Raw genomic sequence first — 13523 nt, forward strand, 5'->3', positions numbered from 1 at the left:
CACTTGTTACTATTTGTCTTGTTGATGATAGCCATTCTAACCAGGGAGAGTTGATATCTCATTGTGGTTTTTATTTACATTTCTCTGATGATTAGTGATGTTGAACATTTTTTCATATGTCTATTGGCCATTTGTATGTCCTCTTTGGAGGAATGTCTCTTCAGGTCTTCTGCCCGTTTTTCAAGTGGGGTTTTTTTTGTTGTTTTTTTGTTGAGTTGTATGAGTTCCTTGTATATTTTGGATATTAGCCCCTTATCAGAGGTACTGTTTGCAAAAATCTTCTCCCATTCAGTTGGTTGCCTCTTTATTTTGTCGATGGTTTCTTTTGCTGTGCAGAAGGTTTTAAGTTTGATATAGTCCCATTCATTTATTTTAGCTTTTACTTCCCTTGCCTTTGGAGTCAAATTCATGAAATGCTCTTTGTACTCAAGGTTCATAAGTTTAGTACCTATTTTTTCTTCTATGCAGTTTATTGTTTCAGGTCTTATGCTTAGGTCTTTGATCCATTTTGAATTAATTTTGGTACGTGGTGACAGATAGTCCAGTTTCATTCTTTTACACGTACCTTTCCAATTCTGCCAGCACCATTTATTGAAGAGGCTGTATTTTGTCCATTGTATGTTTCTGCCTTCTTTGTCAAAAATTATCTGTCTATATTTATGTGTTTATTTCTGGGTTCTCAATTCTATTCCATTGGTCTGTGAGTCTGTTTTTCTGCCAATACCATGCTGTTTTGATTATTGTTGCCCTGTGGTACAAGCTAAAGTCAGGGAGTGTGATACCTCCAGTATTGTTCTTTTTTCTTAGGATTGCTTTGGCTATTCAGGGTCTTTTGTGGTTCCATACAAATCTGATGATTTTTTTGTTGTTGTTCTGTTTCTTTTAAAAAATGCCATTGGGATTTTGATGGGGATTACATTAAATCTGTATATTGCTTTGGGTAATATGGCCATTTTAACTATGTTGCTTCTTCCAATCCGTGAGCATAGAATGTCTTTCCATTTCTTTGTGTCTTCTTCAATTTCTTTTAAAAATGTCTTATAGTTTTCAGCAAATAGGTCTTTCAGCATATAGGTTTATTCCTAGGTATTTTATTCTTTTGTTGCAATTGCAAAAGGAATTTTTTTTTTTATTTCTTTTTCTGAGATTTCATTGTTAGTATATAGGAATGCAATGGACTTTTGTACGTTGATTTTGTAGCCGGCAACTTGACTGTATTCGTTGATTGTTCCTAATAGCTCTTTGGTGGAGTCTTTAGGGTTTTCTATATACAGCATCATGTCATCTGCAAAGAGTGATAATTTAACTTCTTCATTCCCAATTTGGATGCCTTTTATTTCTTTCTCTTGCCTGATTGCTCTGGCAAGGACTTCCAACACTATATTGAAAAGCAGAGGTGATAGGGGACAGCCCTGTCATGTTCCTGAACGCAGAACAAAGGGCTTCAGTTTTTCACCATTAATTATGAGATTAGCTGAGGGTTTGTCATATGTGGTCTTTATTATGTTAAGGTATTTTCCTTCTATTCCTATTTTATTAAGTGTTTTAATCATAAATGGATGTTGTATCTTGTCAAATGCTTTTTCTGCATCAATTGATATAATCATATGATTTTTGTCCTTTATTTTGTTTATGTGATGTATCACATTGATGGATTTGCAGATGTTGAACCATCCTTGTGCCCCTGGGATGAACCCCACTTGATTGTGATGAATAATCTTTTTAATGTATTGTTGCATTCGATTTGCTAGAATTTTTTAAAGGATTTTTGCATCTGTATTCATGAGAGATATTGGTCTATAATTTTCTTTTTTGTGTGTTATCCTTACCAGGCTTTGCTATCAGGGTAATGTTTGCCTCATAAAATGAGTTAGGGAGTATTGTCTCTTCTTATATTTTTTGGAAGAGTTTGAGCAGGACAGGTATTAGATCCTCTTGGAAGGTTTGGTAGAATTCACTAGTGAAGCCATCTGGTCCTGGACTTTTGCTTTTGGGAACATTTTGGGTGACTGATTCAATTTCCTTACTGGTGATCTGTTTATTTAGATTTTCCAATTCTTCATGGTTCAGCCTAGGAAGGCTATCTGTTTCTAAGAATTTGTCCATTTCTTCTAGGTTATTGAATTTGGTGGCATATAGTCCTTCATAGTATTCTTGGATGATCCGTTGAATTTCTGTGGCATCCGTGATAACTTCCCCTCTTTCATTTCTGATTTTGTTTATTAGTGTCTTTTCTCTTTTTATCTTAGTGAGTCTACCCAAGGGTTTGTCAATTTTATTGATCTTTTCAAAGAAGCAGCTCTTTGTCACATTAATTTTTTGTATTGTCTTTTTTTCTCTATTTCATTTAGTTCTACTCTGATTTTTATTATTTCCTTTCTTCTGCTGACCTTGGGTTTCACTTGTTCTTCTTTTTCGAGTTCTTTAAGGCATAACATGAGGTTATTTATTTGAGATTTTTCTTGTTTCTTGAGATAGGCCTGTAATGATATAAGTTTCCCTCTTAAAACTGCTTTCACTGTATCCCCAAAATTTTGGTAGGATATATTTTCATTCTCATTTGTTTCTATGTATCTTTCGATTTCTCCTCTTATTTCTTCTTTGACCCGGTCATTCTTTAAAAGTATGTTGATTAATCTCCACGCATTTGTGGTTTTTCCTGCTTTCTTTTTGCAGTTGATATCCAATTTCAAAGCTTTATGATCAGAGAATATGCTTGGTATGATTTCAATCTTCTTAAATTTGCTGAGGCTAGTTTTATGTCCCAATATATGGTCTATCCTTGAGAATGTTCCATGTACACTAGAAAAAAAAATGTGTAGTCTGAAGTTTTAGGATGAACAGTATGGCCACACCTGATTTTCTCTGGATACCATTTGCTTGGAGTGTCAATTTCCACACTTTCATGTTGAGTCTATATTTTTTCCTTGTAGCTGAGATGTGTCTCTTGGAGGCAGCATATGGTTGGGTTTAGTTTTTTTTAATCTAATCTGCTACCCTGTACCTTTTTATTCGTGAGTTCAGTCCATTTACATTTTGGGTGATTATTGATATGTGAGTGTTTCCTATCATTCTAGCTTTAGTTTTCTGGTAAGACTGTGTCTCTATTGTTTCTTTGTCTTTTTGTTGTTGTCTATTATTTCAGTGTGGTGGTATTCTATGATTTTTCCATCTGTTTGTTCTTTTATTACATTATATATTTCAGTTCTGGATATTTTTGGGTGGTTACCATTAAGTTTATGCAAAAGAAAGTTTCATATTTAGAGTATGCCATTTTCTTCAGCATGCTTACTTTCTTCATTCCCATATTCTGGTTCAGGTCTTTACTCTCCCCGCTTTTATGTTTTGGTTGCCACAAATTGTTCCTGTTGATGCTGGTCAAATAGCCTTCTTCACTATTTCTTGTAGTGCAGGTCATGTATTAGAAAATTCCCTCAGCTTTTGTATGTCTGGAAAGGTCTTTATTCCTCCTCCATATCTAAAGGATATCTGTGCTGGATATATTATTCTTGGCTCATAATTTCTCTCTTCCAATAGTTTGAATATTTGGTTCTACTCCCTCCTGGCTTATAGAGTTTCTGCTGAAAAAATCTGATGATAATATTCTAATGGGCTTTCCTTTGTAGGTTACCGTCTTCTTTTCCCTGGCTGCCCTGAGGATTCTTTCTTTGTCGTTGATTTTAGACAGCTTCAATACAATGTGCCTTGGAGAAAGCCTTTTGGGGTTGAGGTAATTAGGGGTTCTATTTGCTTCTTGGATTCGAGGATCCAGTTCTTTCCACAAGTTTGGGAAGTTCTCATCAACTATTTGTTTGAATATACTCTCTGTTCCCTTCTCTCTTTCTTCTCCTTCTGGTATGCCCATTATTCTTATATTGCTCATTCTGATGGAGTCAGAAAGTTCTTGTAAAGTTCTTTCATTTCTTTTAAGTCTCAAGTCTCTTTTTTCTTCCATCGTGTCATTTCCAGGTTTCTATTTTCTATGTCACTGATCTTTCCTCCATCTGTTCAACTCTGCTACCTAAGCTGGCTATTTCATTCTTCATTTCTTTTATTGAGTTCTTAATCTCCAGGAATTCTGTTTGGTTCTTTTTTAAAACTTCAATCTCTTTGGTAAAATGTTCATTTTGTTCTTTGATCGTCTTTCTGAGTTCATTAAACTGCCTGTCTGTGTTTTTTTGCCTCTCGTTGAGTTTTTTAAGAACTGCAATCTTGAATTTTCTGTTATTTAAGTCACATATTTCCATATCTTTAAGTTCATTTTCTGGAGACTTTTCATTTTCTTTCTGAGCTGTCTTGTTGTCTTGGTTATTCATGGCCATTAATGATTTATGATTTCTCTTCCTAGAATCTACAGGAGTGGGTTCTGCAACAGGTTGATAGAATGTCTGATGTTTTAGGATGACGTTTTTTCTTTTGATTTCCGGTAGGTGTTGGTAGAATGTTTTATTTTCTCTCTGACTGGAGCCTTTTATTCTCTCTTACACTATAGTGTTGTGTTTTCTCTGCACTACTCCGGATTCTCACACAATGGGAGGATTCCCTGGAAGGCGGGCTTCTCCTCTGTGAACAGTTCACCTGGGTCATAGGGCGCCTCGTCCCTGTGGGGACGCGGAGAGCTTCTGAAGTTCCACAGCTCTTCCTGCACCAGATTCAGAGCAGCTCTGTTTACTCCTGCAGGGATCTGCCCCATAGGTGGGGAGGGGGTGGGGTTGGTTGCAAGAGGTGGCCCAGAGCAATGGCGGCGACCACCACCACAGCGAGTCCTGCTTCTACAGCTCCCTCCCCTTTGCTGGAACTAGTTGGGCTGTGAGTCTGTGTCTGTGGACCACAGTTCTCAGAACTGCAAATATTCTGTTCTTTTGATTTGACACCGCTACTGTTCCGCTTCTAGCACTGGGTAGGTGGGGGCAGGGCGAGCTCTGGGAGGGTAGGGAGGGGGCGGCTAGTCTCAGTGCCTAAGGCTTCCGTTCTCTGCTCAGCAGTGAGGGCTTAAACCACCGTTTTCAGCCTTTTTCCCTCAGTCTTTGCTCCGAGGTCTCTGCTGTGAGCATTGGGTTCTGCCGTGTTATATACTGTCCCCTCAGTCCTGTGGGCCATAAGCGGAGCCCTAGCAGTCTGGGTTCTTCCCTCTCCCGCAGCTGTGATAGTTCCTGGATGCAGTGAGCTCGGAGCACTGAGCTGGGTTTGCGTCCTGCGCCGGCGCAGCTCCATCACCGCACTTCTCCCTTCCCTCCTCCCCTGCTTGTGCAATTTGCCCACCCTTAGGTGATTTCAGTAGTGGGCCTCTTAGTTTTGCCTGTCTGCTGTGCAGGGAGTCCTTTGTGGAGTTATAGCTGTTCAATTTTTTGTACATTCCAGGGGAGATTTCAAGAGGCCACTTCACACCGCCATTTTTTATGACATCTGCAACTGGCTTTTTAATGGTAGATAATACCAAAAGCCACCTTGATGTATCACTGGCACTTCAAATTCAACATATCTACAATCAAATTCACTACTTTTCCCCAAAAACCTATCCTTCCTCCTTTTCTTTTCTTGATAATTAATTGTACCACCATTCCCTTAATACCTAAGCCAGACACCTGAAATTCAGCTTTCATCTGTCCCTTGCCTTACATCTATATCCAATTGCCATCCAAGTTATGTATATTTTGCTTACTTATCATCTCTCATATATACGCTTTCTAATGGCCCTGATTGCTTATACCTTGAGTTAGGCCCTGATCCTCTTACACTGGACTTCTTTCTCTCCACTAAGCCATCCATTTGTCAACTGGTCACCAGAATATTTTGAACACAAATTTCATGTTACTTTTTTTTTTTTTTAATTAAAAGCCTGCTTTACCCATAGGAGAAAGAAGGGCTCTCCTTTACCCATAGGAGAAATTCTAGTCTCTAGAGTGGCTCCCAAACTCTCTACAATCTGGCTCCTGCTTCTCTGTAGCTTCAGATCTCTACACCTTCCTAGCATGCCTCACTCCAACCATACCTGACTGCTTGGGGTGCTTGGAACACTGTTTTGCTTCATGCCCTTCTGCCTTCACTCACACTTGGAATTCCCTCCTATGGTTTTTTTGGGAACACCTAATTATCTTTCAAGATTTAGTTCAAACTTGATCACCTTTGGGTAGTGTTTCCTGTCTTCACCCACCCACAGAATTGATTATTCTTCCTTTGTATTTCTATTGTGGACCCCCTTACTTTTTACTACAATAACAACAAAACTGTTTTATACCTATTTGTCCACCTGCTTTCCTTATAGACTGGAAACTCCTTAAGTCAGGGACCTTGTCTTTTTCTTTTTTTGTTTTATTCCTAGTATCTAAACAATGCCTGCACAATTTAAGCACTCTGTGAAAATTGTTTGAATGAATGAGTGAATAAGTGAGAAATTTCAGAGTTGCAAAGGAAAGGGTTGGCAGAGAATACAATAGTGTTAAAACTGGTCCAATTGAAGATACAGGACAATACAGTGATGAGAGTAAAGGAAAGGATAATTTACTAAGGGACATGGCTTTGTATGGTGACTGAAGATGAAGGCATGGTGGGGTTAGCTGGCTTTAAGCTTCTGACTAGAATTCTGGTATAAGGTTACTCTATTGCTAAAGAAAGTACAGGTGGTATTGGAGGTCAAATGAAGTTTGCTGGGTATCCAGTTTGTGAATATCAGCCAAATTTTTATAACAACTCTGCATTTATCTAGTGCTTTACAGTATACAAAATTCTTTACTTCTATTATTTGATCCTTAGCATAGATATATTTCTAAGCTTCAGTTTCCTTTTTTTTGGTAAAATGAAGATAATATCTACCTCTTAGAATTGTTTGTGAGATGTATTATATGTCTGGCATACAGTTAAGTACCAAATATGTTATTAGGTCAGAAATTTGAGGCCCATAATGGTTAAATGACTTGCTCAAGGTCACAAAGGAAACTCAGTGGCAGACTTAGATATAAACTCTAGACCTTATTGTCCTCGTACTATAGTATTCTTTTTATTACACTACAGTATAATGAGATATCTTCTATTTCCTTGGTTCACAGCATCTTTAATTTCCTTGAGAGGCTTACCCAAAAGTAGGCTTTGGAATTACTCCATCAGCGAGCTGATTGCCAAAATCAAACCAAATTAAAACTTATCTAAAACCAAAATGCAAATGTAAACAATATTTTTATAGCTTGCATTGCTTCCTAGTCTCCCTATTTTACACTTGAGGGTTTTCAGCAGAGAATCTGAGCAGGCTAGCTCCTGCCTCCATGAAGTTCTGTAGAGATGTGCTCTCATTTTAACTGATTTTTAAAATATGATTTTTAAAGTTCAGTTTTATGCCAGAACAAATGTCGGTTTGGGGCCCTAGAATTAAGGTAACAGGCATCTGAAGTATGAATGGAACAGAAGGAGAATGAATTTGGGCTGAAGCACACACTGACAATCACACCCATCTGTCCTCTCATTTTCTGTAGAGTTTTGTCCAGGAAGAATCTGAAGCCACAAAATATGAACTGGAGATGAAATTATTAAGTGAAAACGTTTCAGCAGGTATTCTTTAACGTATATTTTTAGAATTTAACTTTATTGGTATTTTCTGCTTTCAAAAGAAATTCAAGGTCATTATAAAAATATTTATGTTGCAGAAATATATTTAAAGTGAAAATTCTTCATAACCCCTCTTCTGAAATAACCAATGTGCTTGCTTCTTCTCTGTCTCTCTCTCTCTCTCTCTTTAATAAAACCATGGGATCATCTCATACAGATATTTTTGTTGAAAATTACTATTTTTCACCTAATGGAATTTGTTTTTCTACATAACATGTTTTACATACATACATACACACATACATACATATATACACCACAATACATATTCTACTTAAATGAATAATATTCTACATTATTCATACAGAACACATTGGTAACCATACTTTTTTTAGTAGCTATATAATTCCATATAATAATGGAACAATATTTAAATCTTTAGTGATAGACAATAAAGTTCTTTCTATTTTATATTATTACAGACAATATTACAGTGAACATTTGCAAGCACACATATACAATCAGAAATTTCTCAACACTTTAGTATTCAGTCATATCCTGGGAAGTAGAAATTGGATATAGTTTTAAAATGTCATAATGGTAGTGATATCTAATTTGCAAATCTTTTAGTTTGAGGGTATGTACATCCTTTCCATTATCTTTTATCATGATGCTGCTTTACCAATAACTTCTAAGGAATCTGTTTTCTAAATAGCATATTTTTCACAACAGGCTTCTTGTCTACTTCATTACTTTTTTCAACATACTTTTGTTTCTGTAGTCAACTAGGTTTATACCTTTATAATTTTATATATTTACCCCTACAAGATAATTTTTCTTTTAGAAATATCATACATGTCAATCCATGAACCTCTGTCAATAATACCAAGGTTTCTACATGATGATCCCTGAATAATATATATCATAAATGTCTAAATTTGAACACAGTATTCTTTCTTACTTTCTTTTCAAGTAGATGGATTATTTAGATACATTGGAGATTTAATTAAAGTCTGCATTTTATTGAATGTACATAAGGAAAAAAGGGAAATTGCTTAACTGGAATTTTCTTTGGATATTTTCATTAATTTTCAGTGCCTGATCTCCATGGGTTAAAAATCAAAGCCATCTCACTGTGCTTCTTTTTATGAGAGAGGAAAATTATAATGAGAAAAGATAAGGCTAACAGTTCCTGAGTTTTTACTATGTCTGGTATCAGTTCTGAGGTCTTTATATGCATGACTCACAACTTCCCCAGGTAGTGTAAGATAGATACTACTATTATATCCATTTTGTAGAGGGAGGAACTGAGAATAGAGATATTAATTAACATATCTTGTCATACAGCTAGTATAGGGTAGAACTTATAAATGGTCTGATTTCCCTTTCTTACCTATTACACTATATTGAAAGAATTTTGGTGAAAGGTGGGAATGGTCCCAGTAATATATGACCAGATATTTTCCTGATTGTACATTGAGAATTATGGGATCATAGAATTTCCCTATAAAATTTCTGAACACAAGAGATTATCCAATCCAGTTTCTTCACTTTCAAGTTTTTATCCCTGGTTTTTTATGAGCTGGGCCTTTTTTGGTTGAAAAAAAAATTAGCTTTAACTTTATATATAGATCCAATTTTTTTTCTTTTTTATCATTTTACTTTTTTTCAAATATTTGGCCTGATAGTGTCCAATTTTTAGAAAGTAATTTGGCAGTTATCAAATTTTGTGTTAAATGATTTTTTTGATCTTTTAGAATGAAGGGTAACAGAATCTGCTGCCCCAAAATGTGCCACTTTGGCGTAAGGACTATTTTGGGCTGACAGCAATTGAAAAGATACAGATGCAAGAAAGCTCCCTACCCAGCTCCTATTTGCCTAAAAGCAGGACATATGTTTTCAAAGGTGTCCCCCCTGGCCTGTCTACCAGGAAGGACAAAGCTTAATTCTCCAAGATAGCTTTAGACCCTATCAGCTTGTGGAGAGCACCAGAGGAATCTACATAACAAACTTTACTAACTTGCCTTCATCTTCACCCTCAGAGGCCTAAAACTGCTTTCCGTTGTCCAGTAATTTCTCCACAAATTATTGTTCTTTGTTGAAGATGCTCTATAAGCTGGAGTTCTAAGCTTCTTCTTTGAGTTACTCATTTTTTTCCTGAGGATCTCCCATGTGTATATGAGACATACATGTTAATAAACTTCTATTTTTCTCTTGTTAATCTGTGTTTTATTATAGGGGTCTCTGCCAAGAACTCAGAAAGGTAGAGGGAAAATTATCTTTCCTCCCCTACAATAAAATATACACTTTTAGTTTGTATTTTAATAACAACACATGCTTATTGTATACCGATTCCTAAAATGCTAGTATATGAAATATAAATGGAGCCCTCCCTGCATCCTACCATTACACATACCTGTTCCCACTCCAAAGATTAGCTTTGGGAATAGTTTTGAATTAACCACTTTTTGAAAAAGATTTAGTAGCTATAAATAAAACCTTCCTTTACTGGTACTATAATTTATTTCATTTCCCTCCTAAGAAAATGCAAAGATGTTATGATCTATTTAGTAATTGAATTAACCTGATTAATTTTAGCACAGTTGCTGCTGATAGAGAATGCTCCTGAAAAGCCACGTTTATTGGAAGACAATGAGGTTGACATGTGCCAATTCACAGCTCTGGGTGGAGTGTACCACTTGGATATTTTGGAGCTTCCCCCACAGTGCAAGTCAGTGAAGGGGTGGATGATTATGGAAGTAGGTTGATTCTTAAATAAAAATTTATGAGTACAACCATTTCTCATACTTTTACTTTATATCAAATGCTCTAACATCTAATAAACTTTAACTTTATTAAGCAAGCACAAAAGGAAAAAATGTAATCTTAAATTATCTCGAATTTATAAAATTTGAACGAGTACTAAAGGTAAGGAATGAAAAATAATATGGGTTTTAAAGCCAAAATTCATGAATGTCAACTTAATTGTAAACCTATAGCTCTATGTTTCGATTTTGCCATTTTGGCCTTAATAATGATAATCTATTTCAGAGGCTGGAAAAAAATTTCTATAAATGCCCAGATGACAAATATTTTCAACTCTGTGGACCATACCAGCTCTGCTGCCACTCCTCAGCTCTGCCATTGTTACACTAAAACAGCCACATGTAAATGAAGGGGCATGTCTGTGTTCCTGTTAAACTTGATTTACAAAAACTAGGGCCAGCTTTTCCAGGGATCATAATTTGTGGTCTAGATTAGCAGTTCCTAACATGTGGTCCCTTGACCAGAAGCATCAGCATCATGGGGTATCATCTGGGAATTTGCTACAAATGCAAATTCATAGGCCCCACGCCAGTCATACTGAATCAGAAAATCTGCAGGTGTGAGGCTCAGCAGTCTGTTTTAGGAAAACACACTCTAAAAGTTTGAGGACCACTAGTCTGGATCCTTGATATACAAAATGTGGGCCATGAATCAGTAGCGCCAGCATCACCTGGAACTTGTTATAAATGCATAATCTGGGGCTTCACCTCAGACCTACTGAGTCTGCGTTTTAACAAAACCCTCGTGTGATTCTTTCAAGTTTGAGAAGAACAGCTCCAGTGATGCCAATGCTACTGATGCACGGACCACACTTTGAGTAGTAAAGATACTGATGATACGAACAGCAGTTGTTAGGTCATCTTTCAAGGCGTTTCTCATTCCCGTTGCAATACCTAGTAACATTTGCACTAATATTGACTTGGTTTAACTACCTCACGGTGGTTTGTGTCCCAAATGTACCCAGTTATGTTGTCATAGCACCTTGCTCCTTCCTTCCTTGCTCTCCTGCCCTTTTTCTGTACACATATGTACATAGATTGCCAGACACTTCTCACCCATTCTTGTATTAGAGCAATTGTGGGGACAGAGCCCCAGAGAGCAGTTTCCAGGCTCTTGGCCTCACGTGGAAAGGTGCTGGCTCTGTTGTTGGGTGGCCATCAGCTGTTGCCAGTTAGCCATTGGCCACTAATATAACTTCCGTGGCTACACTGGCAAGAGGGTTGGTTGGTTGGCAGAGATGCAGATGGCAGATTGTGGCTCCTGCTTCCTGTGTCTCCAGCCCAGCCACCAGCGAGAATATAGTCGTGTGACTCCCCTATCTATGGCTCCGTTGGTGTTCCTTTTTGGCCTCACCATGTCCTGCATTCTTGTGCGGGGAGTGGGAGCTGAGACCTTGCATGATAGCAATATTTCAACTTTTTTTTTCATTCTCACCTCTGTGAGGATCTTTTGTGAAACATTTTTTCCTCTCCTTCCCCATGAAATTTTAATACTGCAGGTATACTGCATATCTATGTTATGTGCTGTATGTACATCTGTGCTTTATACATAAAAGAATACAATTTTTTCACTCCCCCTCCTCGAACTAATTTTCACCCTATTGGGGATGATATTGCCATTCCTTTCCCCTTCTCACCACAAATGAGAATGCATTTACTAGAGCAAGCCGGGGGAGATACTCTGATCTAGCCACTTTTGAAGAATCTATTTGAATCAATCTCCCCTACCTTGGTGATGCTTGAAGGACAGTGGTGAGTCCAAGAAAGACATTTTTTTGGTGAAGGGAGGCCTTCAAAACTCTTTATCTGTAGGAAGGTCCCAGCCTGAGCTGAGATTTTCAAGGAGTCGTCCAAAGATCTGTTGCTCTTGAATTTTGGCAGAATGTCCTGATCACAATACTCCATGCTCTGCATTTGCGCCCCGAGTCTCCTCCTACACACCTGTATTTCTCTCCTGCAACAAACACACCTTCCTCCTTTTTCTCAAGTATCTTTTCCATAATCTCTCCCCTCCTCTAGAATTTTCCCCCCACCCAGTTTTTCCCTCTATTTTGTAACATTTTTAATCTTCCACCCTTCCCTGGATTCTTCTCTGTTGCATTCAGATAATAGATAAATCTGCCTTATCTCAGTGAAACCTGCTGGTGGTTTAATTTACTTTCTTTTTTTCTCCTAGCACTATTGAGATGTAATTGACATATAACATTGTGTAATTTTAAGGTGTACAATGTGATGATTTTTACTTTCATCCATTCATTTCTATGCTTCTCAAATGGTTGCTTGTACTTCTTTCTCTCTTCACCTATGCTCCCTAATCCCAAGGTATTGGAACATGGGATTCGGGGTCCTTTAGCTCTTGTTTGAGTTCTGATGCCTCTTTGAAGTCATTTTGTAATTTTTGACAAATTACTCGATTCATCTAAGTCCCTTTTATATTCTCTGTTAAATATATGCCTTGGACAGTTCCTTGCAAAAATAAAACGATAAGTAAGCCCCAGCACAGAATATGCCCACAGGAGGGTTCTGAAATCATATTTAAATTTAGTGATTTTTTTTCCCCCTTAATCATTATCTTTTAATATTGTTGTGACATCTTGTTAGTCTGTATTTAAATGGACCAAACTGCAGTGCTTATTAAAAATAACTATATAGTATATTCAGCAATATTTACTTCTTTAACTGTTATCAGTCAGCTTCTAACTTGGTGGTGTTTGGTCATTTTTTAAAAGATACTCAAGGAAGGATTACAGAAATATATATATCCTCCAGTAACTACGGAAGACTTTGAAACAGAAAGTGCTTTCCCACCCATAGGGGTCATGCTTGAGGTTCATGAGAATGTGATCTTTTTTGAGGATCCTATGGTCGCAAGGTGGGATGCTGAAGGTACAGTAATGCCTTAATCAGCTTTGATAATTATGTAATGCAAGAGGTATAATAATACAAATCCTTAAAACAGAAAATGCAGTGTGTAAACTGAGTTCCTAATCTTATACATTTCAATGCCAATTCCAGGGTCTTTGTTTTATTGGCTCTCAGTGAAAATAGATTGGAATTTTAAAATTTATTGAATTTTATAACTCTTAGGGAAATATAACTTGTAAAATTTTACTCTAACTGCAGTAATTAGACAGCATACAACTACAGTATTTTTTAAAC

The 13523-nt window shown here is 37.0% G+C and overlaps 1 protein-coding gene across 4 annotated transcripts in view; it reads left to right on the forward strand.

Moving 5' to 3' along the window:
- The window catches only part of DNAI7 (dynein axonemal intermediate chain 7), a 62737-nt gene that overhangs the window by 42564 nt on the left and 6650 nt on the right, over positions 1-13523 (forward strand). For all 4 annotated transcript variants that reach the window (XM_074325910.1, XM_074325911.1, XM_019737736.2 and 1 more), the window contains 3 exons: positions 7467-7542; positions 10138-10298; positions 13094-13250. In XM_074325910.1, the coding sequence (XP_074182011.1) occupies positions 7467-7542; positions 10138-10298; positions 13094-13250 (394 nt within the window). The remainder of the gene's footprint in view (positions 1-7466; positions 7543-10137; positions 10299-13093; positions 13251-13523) is intronic.

The sequence above is a fragment of the Rhinolophus sinicus genome, linkage group LG02, assembly GCF_036562045.2.
Source record: "Rhinolophus sinicus isolate RSC01 linkage group LG02, ASM3656204v1, whole genome shotgun sequence".
NCBI classification, from domain to species: Eukaryota; Metazoa; Chordata; class Mammalia; order Chiroptera; family Rhinolophidae; genus Rhinolophus; species Rhinolophus sinicus.